At 38.2% G+C, this 17,436-nt stretch overlaps 1 protein-coding gene across 10 annotated transcripts in view; it reads left to right on the top strand.

The window, feature by feature from the left end:
• LOC119243219 (nucleoporin SEH1) overlaps positions 1-17,436 on the top strand; it is a 145,196-nt gene that overhangs the window by 122,976 nt on the left and 4,784 nt on the right. For 8 of the 10 annotated variants that reach the window (XM_037508880.2, XM_037508885.2, XM_037508882.2 and 5 more), the window contains 10 exons: positions 2,450-2,625; positions 3,158-3,281; positions 5,241-5,346; positions 6,040-6,247; positions 8,191-8,270; positions 9,152-9,247; positions 12,848-12,967; positions 13,385-13,506; positions 14,599-14,728; positions 15,190-15,248. In XM_037508880.2, the coding sequence (XP_037364777.1) occupies positions 2,450-2,625; positions 3,158-3,281; positions 5,241-5,346; positions 6,040-6,247; positions 8,191-8,270; positions 9,152-9,247; positions 12,848-12,967; positions 13,385-13,506; positions 14,599-14,728; positions 15,190-15,248 (1,221 nt within the window). The remainder of the gene's footprint in view (positions 1-2,449; positions 2,626-3,157; positions 3,282-5,240; positions 5,347-6,039; positions 6,248-8,190; positions 8,271-9,151; positions 9,248-12,847; positions 12,968-13,384; positions 13,507-14,598; positions 14,729-15,189; positions 15,249-17,436) is intronic. The other 2 variants (XM_037508881.2, XM_037508884.2) reach the window with 1 other exon arrangement.

Genomic DNA, 17,436 nt, shown 5'->3' on the forward strand with positions numbered 1-17,436 from the left:
AAAGCAAAGAATCAAATGTTTCCTTTTTTAATTGTTTCCAAATTTGGGACAGTAGAGTCTGATTTGAAAAGGAAGGGGTGACAGCATGTGATACTGTGATTTATAATAAGAAATACATATTTGGTCTCATTCCCCCCTCTGGACCTGAGCTTCTAAAACCCTTGGAAAATAAATGATCCAGGTGTTTAAGGTGTCTTTTGTTATGCTAATGGAGATGCTAATTAAGTAGCCCACACCTAAGGTTAGGGCTGGCTGCCAGTAGAACCAGCCTTGTAAATAGAATTGGAACTTACATCATTTTCATTTGTTGTGATGTTATGTTTTAACTTCTTTTATTTCCTCTTTTATCCAATTGCTAATAAGTAGCATGTTGCTTAAACGCCATAGTTTTTCTCTTAAATTAGTTGATTTCTAGTTTTGTGATATTGTAGTTAGAGAAGATACAAGATATAGTTTCAGTCTTTTGTGGTTTTATTGACAATTGACTTGTGTCCCAGATTAGGTCTATTTGTGAAAATGTTCCATGTGCTCTTGAAAAAAATGTTTATGCAGCAGTTTATGGGCAAAGAGTTTTATAAATGTCTGTTAGACCTATTTGTTCTAGTGCCTCATTTAAAGCTGTTGTATTTTGTTTTGTTGATCTGTCCACTATTGTAAGTAGGGTATTAAGGTCCCCTTATTCTGTTGCCTTATAATAACCCTTCTGGATTTCTTTCATATATGGTTTGGTGTCAATAAGTCCTTTAGATTCTGCCTGTCATGGAAGCTCCATACTCTTCCTTCTCTCTTGCTGGGTAGAGGATCTTGGACTGGAAGTCTCTAAGTACTTTGAATCTTTCTTTCCAGTCCCTTTGTGCTTGTAATGTTTCTGTTGAAAAATCTGCTGATTGTCTGATTGGTATTCCCTTATAGATTACCCTTTTTTCTATTTTCAGTATTCTGTTCCTATCATTGATTCTTGACAACTCTGTTATTATTATGTGTCTTGATATGTCTTTTTGGTATTATTTTGTTTGGAACTCTGGGCCTCTTGAATCACAGCTTCTGGTTCACTAGAGTGAGGTGGTTTTCAGTGACATTTCTTTTTTTTTTTTTTTTTTTTTAAGATTTATTTATTCATGCATACAAGAACCAGGGTACAGACCAGATGTGCAGGAAGGTGAGAGGATTCACCAGAGACAGAGTCGGGAACAGAACAGACTGACCAAAATACACTGCTGAGGGGAGCAGCGGGTGAGACAGGAGAGGTCTGCCTCGCCATGTGGGTATCTCCCCGGCCGGCCAGGATTGAACCCACGCTGCAGAAGCTGCAGGCAGCTTCACAGCATTGTGCTCAACCACCTGTGCCACCAGGGAGGCCCTCAGTGACATTTCTTAAATAGGTTTTTCTATACCTTACTCCTTTTTGTCCCCTTCTGTCATGCTCCACAACAGCACTAAGTTAAGGCTCCTATTAGGTTTTTTGGTTCTGGCATTAATATTATGTTCCTCTGTCTCTTCATATTTTACTTTGTATGGGATTTAGTGAAGACAAATTTATAATGTTGTTTTCGTACTTGTTGGGGTAGTCACGGGGACTGGAATCAGTGAGGGATAGTAGGTATAAAAGCGGGTCGGGGCAGTGGGCATCGAAGGATCACCTCCAGTGGACTCAGAAATTTGAAATTTCTGTTGTAAAATGTTTCTTTGTGGGAGGTGTTTTGGATATCTCAGTCTGGGGTGCAGGTGTGGGTTGGGGTGTGGCAGGTGTTTCAGATATTTCAACTTTAGCTTCAGTACTAGTCCTTTCTATAAGGTAGACTAGGTGCGCTCACCTGATTTAGACTACAGCTATTTTATATTGTGGGCTCAGATTCAAGCCAGTGGTCCTCATTCTGTAACTCTCCTAAAATGCATCGTTTGTCTTGGGTGCCTGCTCATGCATGTCCTTATATATAAAGTTCAGTGCTGATCTTAGCCCCAGTGTTGGGTGTGCCCAAGTCACTTGCTGTAGGGGGCTTTGCTCCACAGCCATTCCTCCTTCTTGTGCATTGTACTGTCCTGTTATTAATTTAAACAAAGTTCTCAGAGTTTTTCCTACCTGTTTTAGTCAGGATTATGCTCTTATTATATATGCTGATAATCATTTTTTTCCACAGGGTTTTGACTTTTGTTTTGCATTACTTTTGTTGTACATGTCTAAAGGAGGTGCCATCTTGCTACTTCCATCTTGCTGGATTTGCCTTATAGTAAATTTAAATCACCAAGTTTTCTTGTCTTTAGTATAACAATATTTGACCTGTACTTTACTTTTTGTGTATTACTTTCTACATAAAGTAAAAGATTTTTATTCACTGAAAAGTATACAGCATATAATGCAGTTTATCTAAATATTTTTAGATTTATGATGATTAGTTTTAAAATGAGACACAAACTGTCTTTTTATCATTGTCAATTTCTCTCTCTATAGTGAGTCGGACAGTCCTGGGAAACATGGTGGCAATGTTTCTTTGGATGTTTTACCAGTCAAAGGTCCTCAAGGCTCTCCACTTTTACAAGTTGTTAACCCTTCTCCAGATAAATCTGCCTCTGAGGAAACATGGACTATCCAACCTGAACACTTGATTTTGATGGCCCCTTCTGCTTGTAAGATGATCAAATGATGCCACAATAAGAACACCTTCTAGAACCCAGGGCAGTGCTATCTTTCTACCCAGGGCTCATCTAGAATATATACATGGACTTTGTGCATGTGTGACAGATGGCTTATGATGGCCTCCTTTCACCTGCTAGATGCCTAATTCAGACTTGAGACCACAAGGTTTTACTCGTCAGTCCACAAACCCAGAGCGGCCTTTTCTTGCACCACAGAGCCTTTACAAAAGCACCTGTTTGATCCTTTGCCCCATTATCATTAGCATTGGCATAGTTTTAGAATAAAAACAAATGCATCTGTCTAAGTCCAGATTTCCTTTCTTTATCTTTGTTCAGTATTGAACTTTGTTGAGTAACTGGAGTTTCAAATGATCTTGCTTTACCAGCAATTTGAAATTCCTATAATTGGACAATTGAGAAAGCAAAATAGTTGGTATACTAATGTATTTATTTAGAATTCATTTTTACCATTTGTTGACTTTTTTTTAACTAATGCTAAATGTAACATTTTATTTACTTATAGATGATCTGGCAAAAACTGGATGTTTCCGCATTTTAAATAATTCTATTAGGTTACTGAAATTTGAACTATATTGGCCTGCACATTGTCTTACAGTAACACCACAACATGGATTTATTGCACCAAAGTAAGTAAAACCTTTTCTTCTCGGTGTTATTCATAGCTAGTTTGCTGAATTTTAAGGATCAACCATTTTAATTGATTCAGTAAAATTTTGTAGTGAGCTTATTACTCTGTAAATACTGCCAAGTGTTCTGTGGGACCACAGTGAGTTCAAGACTCATGCCACTTTGCAGAATAAAGACAGTGTCCACAACCAACCATTGTACAGCCTAAAAGATTGTGTAAGGTGGGAAAGAGTTCCTGGAGTCAAAGATGCCAGAATGTTTTGTGATATATTATTCTGCCTACAAAACTACAAAGCAAGGGCTGCAACTGGGCATGTGATGAGGCAGTGATCAGATGATCCTGCCTTTTGTTGCCTTAGGTTTGTCTCAACTTGTTCTGCTGGTTTTGTCTAAAGGGCATTTTGTAGACAAAACTTCCTGACTTTTCATGTCTGAGCTTTCCATTTTCCACAGGAATATTAATATTCTAAGATAGAAGGAAGTCTTCTGGGGCCAAATTTGACAAGTAGCTGCCCTCTGTGCAGTTTAATTATTGATAGTGTTAAAGTCACAGCTCTACAGCTTTTAGGGGGACTTCATCTGGATTGTACAGAACATTCACATTTGAAAGTTGTTTCTTATTTGGAATTAGCAGATTTGCAGAATAGCAATGTGAAGTTTTATTTACTTCTGTGAAATGATAGGGTATGCATCTTAGGAGAATTTACTTGACTGCAGCTGAGCGATTATGGTTAGGGCACCCCAGAGAAACATTCTTAGGACCAAAGTGATCAAGTAAACATTTACTAACTAATGGTTGTAAAATAGGGACTGATAGGCCAGATTTTTCACCAGCAGCTTTTTCCATCATCCCACCTATTTAACTTTCTAGTAAAGGAAAATTAACTGGCTCTACATTTTGGTGTATACCAAAATAGCTTTTGTAACTGTTGATTTCTTTTAAGTTATGTTAAGTCATAAATCTGATTGCATAGTCAGATTTAAAGCTCTGACACCCCATGGCTCTAGAAGCACAGAAACTTTTAGCAACTGGCTAAAAAAAAAGACAATTTTTCCTTTCCTTTTCCAGCTCTCTTTTATTGTAGTATCTTCTCTATTGAATTACTCTTCATTATCAAGGCTCTCAGAGCTTTTGTACTATTAATCTTTTGCTCCAGAACTTTTTACTTTAAATTGCTTTTAAAATTGTATTTCCGGGCCTCCCTGGTGGTGCAGAGGTTATGGCCAGCCACTTCGGCATGAGTTAGATCCCCAGCCAGGGAGCTAACCCACATGGGGCAGCAGACCTCTCCTGTCTCACCTGCTGCTCCCCTCAGCAGTGTATTTCAGTAGATCCTCCTGTTCAGACTTCCACTTTTATCTCTGGTGAATCCTCTCACTTCCCACACCTCTGGCCTACACCCCAATTCTTGTATGCATAAATAAATCTTTGGGGAAAAAAATGTGGGCCTCCCTCGGTGGCGCAGTGGTTGAGTGCCGGGCTGCGAAGCTGCCCGCAGCCTCTGCAGCGCCAATTCGATCCCTGGCCGCCAGGTAGGGTCCCACATTGTGTGCAGACCTCTACTGCCACACCCGCTACTCCTCTCAGCAGTGTATTTCATCAGTCTGCCTGTTCTGTTCCCCGCTCTGGCTCTGGTGAATTCTCTCACCCTTCCGCTCTTCTGACTATAACCAGTGCTTGTATAAATAAATAAATCTTAAAAAAAAAAAAAAAAAAGAAGAAGAAAATGTATTTCTGTGGCCTGTTTTCACATGAGTGTAGGCCCTATGTTCTTGAGTTCCTGTCACTCACCTTTTTTTTGTTAGTCACTGAGTTGAGGCAAAATCAGATATGTGGGAAAGCTGTTCTCTGCTTTTCTGAAAAATAAGGAAATAGTTTGTCATTGGCACAAAGTTATAACTCATGGTTATTGCTATTAAAGTGTATTCATTTTCATTGTTAAATTCTTACTTTTAAGGAGTGTGCTACAGATTCTTGTGAGTCCTAATTCCTCCCTATCCACAAAACGTTCAATGTTCCCATGGAGTGGTTTGATTTATATACACTGTGACAATGGACAAGAGGTACTTTTTAAATTGTTTTTAAGAAACATTTCTTTTGTAGCTTAAGTGTTATAATCCTTAATTAGCACTTACATTTCACAAAACAATTGAAGTCAGTCTAGCTGGACTTATTTAAATAGAGCACTTATTAGTATGGAATTTTTACATTAGGGATCTGAATCATACTCAGGGTAAGGTGGAGTGGGGCATTGAAACAGTTATTTACAATTTTGCTTTAATAAAAGAGGAGAGTTGGGGGTCTCCCGGTGGCGCAACGGTTGAGCGCTGGGCTGCGAAGCTGCCCACAGCCTCTGCAGCGCCGGTTTGATCCCCGGCCACCAGGTGAGGGTCCCACATGGCGCGCAGACCTCTCCTGCCGCCCGCTGCTCCCCTCAGCAGTGTACTTCGGTCCTTCTGCCTGTTCTGCTCCCCACTCTGGCTCTGGCGAGTTCTCTCACCCTCCCTTGCTTCTGACTGTACCCAGTGCTTGTATAAAAAATATTTTTTTTAATTAAAAAAAATAATAAATAAGAGAGTTGGGGGAAAGAGGGTAGAGCCAAAGGCTTACTTTGAGATCTAAATAGCAATTTCTAAATTCATCAGTGTTTTGTTAGTTAGACATTACTATTCTCTACCAGGATTTAAAAAGTTGTTTTTTTTTTTTTTTAATGATAGCTACATTTGTGTCTAATCCTTTTACTTGTCTCATTCCAGAAAATTGTGAAAGTTCAAATTCGGGAAGATTTGACCCAACAGGAACTTCTCACTAGTTTGGCCTCCAGCCCTTTTGGAATCCTGTCCCCAGACACTGGACCTGCTGTTAGTTATTTGGCAAAACCAATAACAAAACCACCTTCCACAAAAGTTGAAATAAGAAACAAGACTGTTACTTTTTCTATAACAGAACCTGGTGAATCTTCAGGTATGGCATCAGGAATTAAACCTTACTTAGTGATAAGCACCAAATTTTCCCCCACTTCAGGAAAAAAAAACATGTTGTCATTGACAGTTATTTCAGTGATTGACTGGGTTTGAAGGAATTCACAAGTCATAAAATGTTAAAACCTAGGTGTTCAATAACTATATTCCAGAAATCTTACATTGTATTTGATGGGTGCTTTAGATTTTTGCCACAATTGCTAAGAAATACACTTGCTCAATTTCCCCATTTGTAGATGGTCATTGTAATTAATACCTAGGTATTACTTACACACTATGTGAACACACTTCACATAGTGTTTTCATCTAGTGGCATGCGATATTGCTAATATTCTTTCAAGGTTCTGAGAGTATTGTTTTTTGCCTTACCTTCCCCCATTGACAGTTCAATTTAAATTACTAGAATTGAACATGGACATGTTAGAAAGGATTTGGGACTCTGTTACCTAACTTTGCCTCTCTCATTGATTTTGTCTTCCACTCAAGCTCAGTTTCCTACTTCCATGGTCCTCCCTGTGGTTTTGATGATCACCAATAACTGTACCATGTTTTCACTGTTTCAAGTCCGGCACTTCCTGGCCATCACCCTCAGCCCCATTCTGTCTTGCCAGCTCGCTTCCTCTAGGGATTATAGCAATTCTCTGACCTCATTCAGATCTCCAGTCCACGGGCCCTACTACCTTTTCACTCTCTATCACCCTGTTCATCCCACATCCCATCATAATTACTGCCTCACAATATTATCTACCTTATATCCCTTTCTTTCTGCATTCCTGTCTAGCAAAATCCCAAGCCCTTTTAAATCCACTGTTTTACATACTCCCTATCTCTACCCTAGTAGTAGAACCTTGGAGGAGAAAACTACAGCCTTGCCTGATTCATCTCACCACTCAGATGCCTCCTCAGCACTCTGCTTTCCTACCAGTCCTGCTTAGTATGTGACCTTTACCCATCTCCAGCAGTTAGCTAACAGCATCTTTTCAAAGCTCCTGCTCCCTTCTCCTCTCCGGAGACTCCTGTCTCACTCTTTGCAGCTATTGAATTTGCCTAATTACTGAAAATATTAGAGTCTATTCAACTACATGAAAGGCTTCTGTTCCATCACAGACTAACCCCTGTGTTTTGGAATCTAGGCCCTTTCTTGAAGTAAAAGGATTGTGGTTCCACTTCTACTTCCTCACACCATTTAGCTGTTCCCACTACTACACCCTGAACCTGCTCCTGTCAAGATCACTTAAAAGCTCCATTTTGCCAAACCCAGGTTCTTCTATGTGGCTTTGTTAACATGACCTCCCAACACTTGTCAACCACTCCTTCTTCCTTGATAAACTTTCCTAGGTCTCCCAGTTTTTCCCTGCCTGATATGTACCACCTTGGGTTCCATTGCTATCTTCTCTTTTTCCTAGCCTCTAACACCTGCAAGTTGATTTCCTTTTCTCCTGCCATCTAGTCCATCAGCAAATCCTTTGAAATATGTGTTCAAAATAGATCCTGCTATTTGCCTGTCCTTTTCGTCCCATTGCAGACCTAGTGCAGCTTACCACAGCATCATTTTTCAACTGAGATACTCTAGTGACATCTTAAAGGACTCCTTCTTCCACTCTGGGCCCCTTCTAGTCTCTTTTCTATATAGCAGCCAGTACTTCTTACACAGTAAAAACATAAATCATCTTATTGCTCCCTGGCTGAAACCCTTCGGTGACCTTGCATTGCACTTCAGTAGATCCAAAGTTAGGCTATCAGCCAAACTTGATTTTGTTAGAAAATATTGTCATTCCTTTCCCGTTGGAAAGATCTCCTTTCCTCAGAGAGCTAGTGGTTGTGTTTTTTCCACAATGTGAGATGATTATAGTAATGAATTATCACAGTAATATGTTTATTTACCTCTCCAAAGAGTTTGAGTTGTTATACATGCGATTCTTTTAGAAAGTTACCTGGAACTTGAGAATCATGGTAACAGAGACGTGAAATGGCATCTGTCTTCTTTAGCTCCACCTTATGTCAAGGTCAGTAATTACCTCACATATGTTCACTTTAATGTTTAGGCTGTATGCAAATGTTTAAAAAATTAAATTGTGAACATAGGTTGAGATTATTGATTTTGTTTGTTTCACTAATTCATTCATGTAATTTTCTCGTAGGTGGGGCTAGAACATGTCCACTCCATTTCATAGATGGTTTTGAGAGTAAAATTAGAGAATGTGTATGAAAATAAATACTTGCTCCATTTAATGCTCCAAAATCCTTTTTTTATCTGAAATAATTTCTTTTGAAAAGTAATGTAAAATTTTAATTACAGGACACTGTATATTGCACACACATATCCATTTTTCTCTCCCTCTGAGTACTGTTGTATGTTTTCAGCTAGAGGAGATAGTTCAGGAGATGGACTTGAACATTTTTTGCCAGTGAGTGTCAGCAGAATGTATCCTGCTTGTAGTCTCCCCCAGTGAGCACTGCCTGAATTGAACAAGTTGTCATGTGTATTATTTAGAATACTTGGATCTTTCTCCCGTATATTTAGTGTGACAGTAACGGTTTTGAACTATAATGTTAGCAAATCATGTACAAGTAGAGCTGGATCTATTGAAAAGAAATAAAAGAACACACATTGCATAGGATGTTAAAAGTGCATGTCCAGGTTCTTAAGGAAAAGGTAGTCTTTGAACATTAAGGACAAAATAACCTGGAAGGAGGCTGCTGATAAGAGTTGAGTCAGCATGAGATCTCTTGTGAGCCAAGGCAAGTAGCATTTTTATTCCTAGGCAGGTACAAAGTGTGCCTTTTCCACTGCGAAGCAAATTGTATGTTTTCAATAACCATAAGGGTGATGGTGTCACTGGAATTAAACTTTTTTCATTTGATTGTTCGAATGATGTCTTTGTAGGGAATTGACGAAAGTGGAGATGTTTTTAGAGCTACCTATGCCGCATTCATATGTTTTCCTATTTCTGGTATACTTGAAAGCCATGGAACCCAAAAGGTTAGTTTTGACTTTTTTCCACATAGCCAGCTGGTTTGAACATGGTGTTGACTGACCAAAAGTGGCACATCTGTATCTACCCAAAAAGTGTTTCCCCTAGACCAGTGCTGCCCATAGCCAGGTACTGCAGGACAAGATGCTGCCTGCACGTACAGTTGTGCTACGCCTGCAGCAGAAAGATTTGCTGTTGAAAAATTGCCAGCTAAACAAAACACCATGCTCAGTGATATGGTTGATTTACATTCAGATATAAGTAGTTCATCTGACCACATACTGCCAGTGCTTAGAATACACTTGAGCACCACTGATCCAGATAGTGTTTTTTATCCACCAACCATAGTCAGAGAAATCTACCACTACTCGAAAACAGCACAGTGCTCCTGAAATAGTCAGTACTGTATTTTCATGGGTAAATGGTGGCAGACCCTTTTAGTTACCATGACCCTTTGAAATTTTAATTCTTTTGTGGGCCTGACATTGCCCCTTCAAATATTTCTTAGTGACACTAGTCATTCACTTGCCCTTTTATATGCTTTTTCATGCTAATAACTGAAATATTTTAAACTACAACACTTGAGACTGCAAATAAATTCTAGAATATAGTTGTAAAATCATAACTGATCATAAAGGAAGCTTTGAATAAGGATAGTCATCTCAAACTGTGCACTTTACTGGATTAGTATAAAATAAGGTTCCAAAGAGTTTCTGCTCTCTGGAAGAGAGATAGAGTTCTACACCCAGAGTTTATTTTACCTCCCACATCACAGTAGAGGTACAGGCACAGAATAGGGAACACACACATTGCTTTATAGAAGTTCAACATCTGAGAAAAAGTTGCCAAAAAAAAAAACCAAAATCCCCACCAGGAAAGACATACTGTATTCATGAACTGGAAGGCCTAACATTAATATAACAATACTACGTTGATCTGCAGATTCAGCAAAATCCCAGCTGATTGTGTTGTGTTGGGATTTTTATTTATTTTTTGCTGGGGTTTTTTTTTTTTGTTTGTTTTTTTAAGAAATTCACAAACTGATGCTACAATTCATATGGACATGCAAGTGACCCAGAATAACCACTACAGCCTTAAAAGAGAACAAAGTTGGAGGACCTGGACTTATCATTTTCAAAACATACTGCAAAGTTACTATAATAAAAACAGTGTGGTACTGAGATAAGGATAGACATAAAGAATATGTGGAATAAACTTGAGGGTCCTAAAATAAACCCTCATGTTTATGGTCAGTTGATTTTTCAATAAGTATATCAACACAATTCAGTAAGGAAAGAGTATTTTTCAAAAAATGGTTCTGGGACAATTGGATATCATCCACATGCAAAAGAATTTAGCTGGACCCTTACCTCTTGCCATATTCCAAAATTTAAACAGACCATGCATCTAAATATAAGAGCTAAAGCTATAAATCTTAATGACCTTGACTTAAGTATTTTTTTTTTTAAGATTTATTTGTGCGTACAAGAACCGGGGTACAGGCCAGAGGTGTGGGGGCTGAGAGGATTCACCAGAGACAGAGTGGGGAGCAGAATAGGCAGGTTGACAGAAATACACTGCTGAGGGGAGCAGTGGGCGAGCCAGGAGAGGTCTGCTGCACCATGTGGGTAGCTTCTTGGCCAGGGATCGAACTTATGCTGCAGTTCTTCACCATTTGGCCAATAGCTTCATAGGTTGCGTCTTAATTCCTTGCACCACCAGGGAGGCCCAGTATTCTTAATTACCAATAAAGCACAAGTGTCAAAAGGAAAATTAGGTGAATTATCAAAATTTAAAACTTTAGTGCATCAAAAAACACCATTAAGAAAGTAAAAAGACAATTCAGAGTATGGGAGAAAATATAAAACATTTGACAAAGGGGCCTCCCCAGTGGCGCAGCGATTGAGCACTGGGCTGGCCTCTGCAGCGCTGGTTCAGTCCCCGGGCTACTGGGTGTGGGCCCCACATGGTGCGCAGACCTCTCCTGCCACCTGCTGCTCCCCTCAGCAGTGTACTTGTTCTGCTCCCCGCTCTGGCTCTGGTGAATTCTCTCACCCTCCCATGCTTCTGACTGTACCCAGTGATTGTATAAATAAATAAATAAATCTAAAAAAAAAGTGTCAGAATACGGAGAAACTGGAACACTCATATACTATTGATGGAAATGTTAAAAGCTGTAGCCATTATGGAAAACAGTTTGACAGTTTCTCAATAAGTCTGGCAGAACTACTATGTGACTCAGTAATTTCACTTTTCAATCTATATATTTAAAAGCTAAAAACTGGTGACCAAACAAAAATGTTGGTATTAAGTTTTCATAGAAACTCTGTTATAACTAAAAAAAGTGGAAATAACCAAAAGGTCCATCAACTAAAATTCATAAAATGAGATAATTGTCAAATCACTTTCTAGATCTGGTTACTTAATATATATTAAGGGGGAAAAGGCAAAGCATATTCTTCTGGGAACCCATTTAGGGAATTATCACCAAATAGCACAATTATTGATGCATATAGTAGTGATCCAAGAGGAAAAAAAGAATTCAGTTAGATACAACCTATTTCTAAAAATAAGAGAGATACACTTTTTAAAACATTGGTTTTGATATGGGTGTAAATGAACTAGTGAAAGTTAAAGTTCCCATATGTTCCTGGGGTATAACTTCCAGCAATATTTTCTTCCCTCCTCTTTATTTTCTGGTATTGGAAGGAGGCATGAATTTTATTTATAAAATACGTGGTACTGTAACCCTAGTGGTTCCAGATCCACTTGTATTTTTTCACCATTTAAGAAATGGTTAATTTTCTTCCTTAATCTTCTGCCACCTAATGATCTATACGTGTCACTCTCTAATCTTCGTCACCTCATTTCCTCCATCAGTAGCCTCCCTTTGCCGCCATGCTCTCAGGCATGCAGTCCACTTTGTTTCCTGTGCTGTGTATTGACAGAAATTAACAATAAAATAGTTAAGTGACTTATGTTCAGACTCAGAGATACTTGTTAACCTAGCTAATAGTATTTTTAATATTGAAAACTCTCAGTGCTGGTAACCTTTATAAAATACTATTTTTAAACATTGCAGCTTTATCATTATTGTAACCATTCCTATTCTGACAACATTCTGAAGTTAACTGGAGCTATTATTATATAGCAAATGGTGCTTATTTTTTCTGCCTCTCACTGCACACCCACCCCTTCCTTCACACTTTCTGTATATCCTCTCAGCCTTCTCCAGTCAGTGGTATGTGCTAGGCTTAGTGCTTCGCCATTTGGCCAGCAGAGGGTTCCATAGCATTGCAATGAAAGATTGAATTGTATTTCTGGGATGGGACCTGTCTCATTTAGATCTTGTACTTGGCAGCTTTAGCATTTTTTGATAAATTTTAAAAAATATTTACATTTTATGTAATATAAAACTGTAAAGAAAGACATTTTGGATTTGGTATAGTAACCCTATAGAATTAAATTCTTTTCAGTTAGTGGAAAACTAGCCAGTGCAAAAACATTTTTCCCTATAGTTTTTTTATACCAGCACTTTGAATTAGAAATATAATTGAATTATGTAAGTTTCAGTGTCTAAATTTATCTCCTGGATGTGGTGTTTGTAGGTCTCCATCACATTTTTGCCTAGGGATAGAGGGGATTATGCCCAGTTTTGGGATGTTGAATGTCATCACCTTAAAGAGCCTCACTTGAAACACACCTTAAGGTTTCAACTCTCTGGACAAGTGAGTAATACACTGACTTTAAGTAAATTGTGTGTATATAATAAACACTAAGTGAAACTGACATGACAAATTAGCTTGAAAATGGAGATTATTTTCCTAGTTTCATTAATTTTGTTGTGCAGACCTATAATTTTAATTTTCTCACTCATCTTCATTGATGGGCATGTTTGAGGTCTAGATTTGGCTGTCCAAAGTCTATGTTTGACTTAACTCTGTGTGTGTGTGTGTGTGTGTGTGTGTGTGTGTGTGTGTGTGTGTAAGAAACTGAGTAGTACAAAGGATAGGATTGTGATTTGGGGAATTGTTAAATCTTCTGTTAAAAGTCACAAAGGAAATTGTAGAATTTGAATAGGTAAATGGTCATATATTCCTAGAATATTTATTTCTCCTTCTTCACCCTTTGTTTTTTTAATACAGAGTGTCAGATCAAAAAATGAACCTGAAAATTCATCTATTTTCACAAATACTCTAATTAAAATTAATAATATAGTTAAGCCTCAAAATCGAGCTATATCAGAAGCTTCTGCTCTCATGCCTGGGTATGTTGTTTTTGTCATTATGAATTTTTTTTCAGTACTGTAATTACCGAGGTAAAATGTTCAGTGACTTTACCTATGAGATTGCATGTGTTACCACTTCAGTCAAGATAGAGAATATACTTCATCCTGGAAAGTGCCGATGTTTTCCCGTTACAGTCAGCCCCCACCATCACCCCCATCCCAAGATTTGTTCTGCTTTGATCTTCACTGTAGGTTATTGTGCTTGAATTTCATTTACATATGTACTCTTTGTATCTGGTTCTTTCACTTAACAACATGTTTTTTGGGACTTATTCATAGTGTTGAGTATACTTGTAGTTTGTTCTAACGTGCTGTCAAGGCAGGTGAAGAGAAATGAACAAATTTGAGAAGTATTTAGAAAGGAAATTTGAAGGCCTCAGTGATGTAATCGATTAGGTAAAGGAGTGGGTGTGAGGGTGAAGGGTGGCTTTCAGAAACCATTTCCAGATATGGGAAATACAAGTGGAGGTCATATTTGAAGGGAAGGTCCCAAGTTTAGTTTGTATGTGTGCATGTGGAGATGTATTTAGACAGCCTGGAGAAGGTAAATTGTGTGATGATTGAATGCATAGGTATGTCTCAAAGCCTGAGCTAAGATACAAATCTGGGGTCACATTGGTGTGAGGTCACTGAATCACCCAAAATGACTGACCTAGGAATAGTGTGGTGTGAGCAGTTAGTGATGTCCAGGACCAAGCCTAGGGACTACAACCCTAGAGGTGAGGGTTTGGGGGTGAGCTACAAAGACTGAGGAAAAATAAAAGTCAACTGTGGACCCAGGAAGCCAAGGCAAGAAGAAGTTGTCACCACTATCAAATGCAAGCAAAACAAAGCTCTGTTACACTCTCAGATTACTCCATATCCCTATGAGAATGAAGACTGTCCAATGGACAGCACTAGGATGAAAGGGGCAAAGGTGGTATCTGTCTGGTAGAGCAGCCCCCCAGCACCTTCATGAGAGTCCTCCAGATGTCAGTTTGTTAAACTAAGATGTGAGAGAAAATAAAAATTTAAGCAACACTTCATAACTTAATATTTAAAAATAGCTTATTTTTAAACCAATTTCCAAAGCAGGCAGCTTGACTTGACTCATCGCGGCGTTTATGCCCCAGAAGATATGTATCAGTTTCTGCCGACTAGAGTTGGGGAATCAAGGACATTAAAAGTGAATTTGCGAAATAATTCCTTTATTACACACTCGGTAAGTTGGATATGCTGTTGTTGGTTTTGGAAAAGTAAATGTACTGTTTGGTAAACAATTTCCAATAGAAACATGCATTTGTAGGTTATATTTTGTAATAATGAGCTATTTTTTAAATTACCTTTAATATTGTGTATGAAAGGAAACTCATGGCAAACCCTTTATCTGAAAATCAAAAATACTTAGTATTTGTTTTCATAGTTTTGGGATTTTTTTAAAATTTTTCTTTTGTTACACTGAGATTTCTGGGTAACATTTACTCTAGTCAAAGCTAGAGCAGACTCATGTTAAGATCCCCTTAAATGTGTTTTGATCACATGAGCATTTATTGCCTTAACCTAATTTTGTGAATATACTTATATTTGTAAAATGTATCTTTAATTAAATGCATCATATAATTTTTGCATGCTCAAATAATCTAACTTGAATGACTTCATAAAGTATTTCATATTAAATTCCAGCTGAAGTTTTTAAGTCCCAGAGAGCCTTTCTACGTCAAACATTCAAAATATTCGTTGAGGTGAGTTTATCGTAAGTCAGTACATTCTTATCCTAGTACAGGACTTTGTTTTCAGGACAGTAGACTTTCTTGGGGATTTAGATCTGGTGAGATCTTCTTCTATTGCAGCCTCTCTTCTTTGTCACCAACACCGTGGGCATGTACATGCTTGTGGGTCTTCAGCAATAAGGAGCCTGCAGAGAATACATTCTTGATGCTCAAAGGGCTGCTTTACAGTGTAGCAGCTTTGAGTAGTGTGTTGAATCTAGCGTGTGATTGTCAATATTTTGCCAGTCCAAAAGTACATAGTGTCTTAATTATCTGATGATTAACTTTAGAGTAATTCTGCCCCAAATGTTATCTTCATTGTGCTGAGAATGAAGGATTTAAAGTTTCACTAATTGGTACGAAAACCTGCCCAAGTTGGGAAAATTTACATTATGGTATTTTTCAAGTTGTCGTTCTTCAAGTATCCTATATTAAATCAAGGCCTCATTCTCTTGACCTCTTTTTTGCTAATTTCCTTTTTCCATGTGATGTACATTTAAATTAAAATTGCAAACTGGATTTTCACTGATATTTAGAATTTCAACAGGAAGATTCTATTAGACTTAATACAGAAGAATAATTTTATCTTTAAATCTTTCCGCTTAATAGTTATAAAATCTTTAATTTTAGCATTCAGTGGCTATTTCAGAAATGCTACTTTCTGTGAGAATTTGCAGCACTCTGCACATATTCTAGGACTGTCTTTCACGAGTGCTGTCCTCCAGAATCTTTTCATCTCCCACCACTTCTCCCCCATCTGAACTATAGGCCACCCTGGTGACCTAAGGGATGAATCTCAGCATTATCACCACTGTGGCCTGAGTTCAATCCCAGCCACGGAGCTAACCCACATTAAGGCACAGCAGACCTTTCCTGTCTCGCATGCTTCTTCCCTCAGCAGTGTGCTTAAGTAAATCTGCCTGTTCTGCTCCCCACTCTGTCTGGTGATCCTCTTACACCCATGCACCTCTGGCCTATACCCCAGTTCTTCTATGTAAAAAAAAATAAAATAAAAATAAAGGAATTAAGCTCTATCTTTGCCTCTAAGGAGACTGACATGAAGATACGGAACTCTGCTAATTCAATGGTGAATATATCTAGGTAAAGTCAATAATGAATATATCTAAAAGTTACTGTCAGTCTCCCAAAGCCTCAGTTTCTTCATCTGTAAGAGGAGGTGATGATGCTCCCGACAGCATGGAGTTGTAGAGAAACAGGAGAGATGTGCAGATGCTGGTGCAGTCATGGAAAGCCCTCAGCAGACGGTAACAGCCTCAGCAAAATTGAGCCTTCCCTTTAGTTTATCCTTACTGGGAGGATCCTGTAATACTAACCCCACAGATTTTGATTGCACATCAAGGGTTTGCATTAATTTTTCCCCACTTAATCCCTTTAACAACTATATAGGAGAGAAAGACCTAAGGTTAAAGAACTACAAATCCAGTTTTTCCAGCTTCTTTGTTCTGAGTGCCTATCTCCCAGCAGGCTGTGCATCTCAGGATAGTGAATGCCTGTCCCAATAGAAGTCAGACTGGTACTGTGAGTACTCAAACATTGGTAATTACTGCTAATAAACACAAAGTGGCAGAACTGCACTAGAAATTCATTTCTTTATAAATCATTTAAATTTCCAATTGTAGTTTTTAGTGATAATAGCTACTCACTGATAATAGATACTGAATAAATTATCCTCAATACTGTTACCTGATTTCAAACTTTATTGTAAACTGTACTGTTAATTCTGCATCCCATTTATTCTCTACCCAGGTCACATTCCAGATCTTACCAGCTTTTTTTTGCAGGTGTTTATCTTCAAATATGAAGTAGATCAAGGGGGGTATACTTCTGTGTAAATTAGCATACACACTTGTCATAAGTTACTGCAAAAGGCTTTTCTTTTCTGGAAGGGTTTATGTGTCAAGGAGCTCTAAAAAATGATTTAAAAAAAAAGTTTCAAGAAATCTTACAGATTCTCACCCCCCCTTAAAGAAACAGGTATCAAAATTTTCTGAAACAGTGTTTACATACGATTCATCTGTACTTTGGTAAAGAGTAATTTAAAATAGCTTGTTAAATTGTTCAGCTTTGTATCACTGCTTCCCATCTTATGGCAAGAGGATGGTGCACTGAAAACTTGCTGCTGTTAAAACATTCGTTTTCC

This window comes from Talpa occidentalis, unplaced genomic scaffold (genome assembly GCF_014898055.3).
Source record: "Talpa occidentalis isolate TD23 unplaced genomic scaffold, MPIMG_talOcc4v2.1 talOcc4.13, whole genome shotgun sequence".
In the NCBI taxonomy this organism is placed as follows: Eukaryota; Metazoa; Chordata; class Mammalia; order Eulipotyphla; family Talpidae; genus Talpa; species Talpa occidentalis.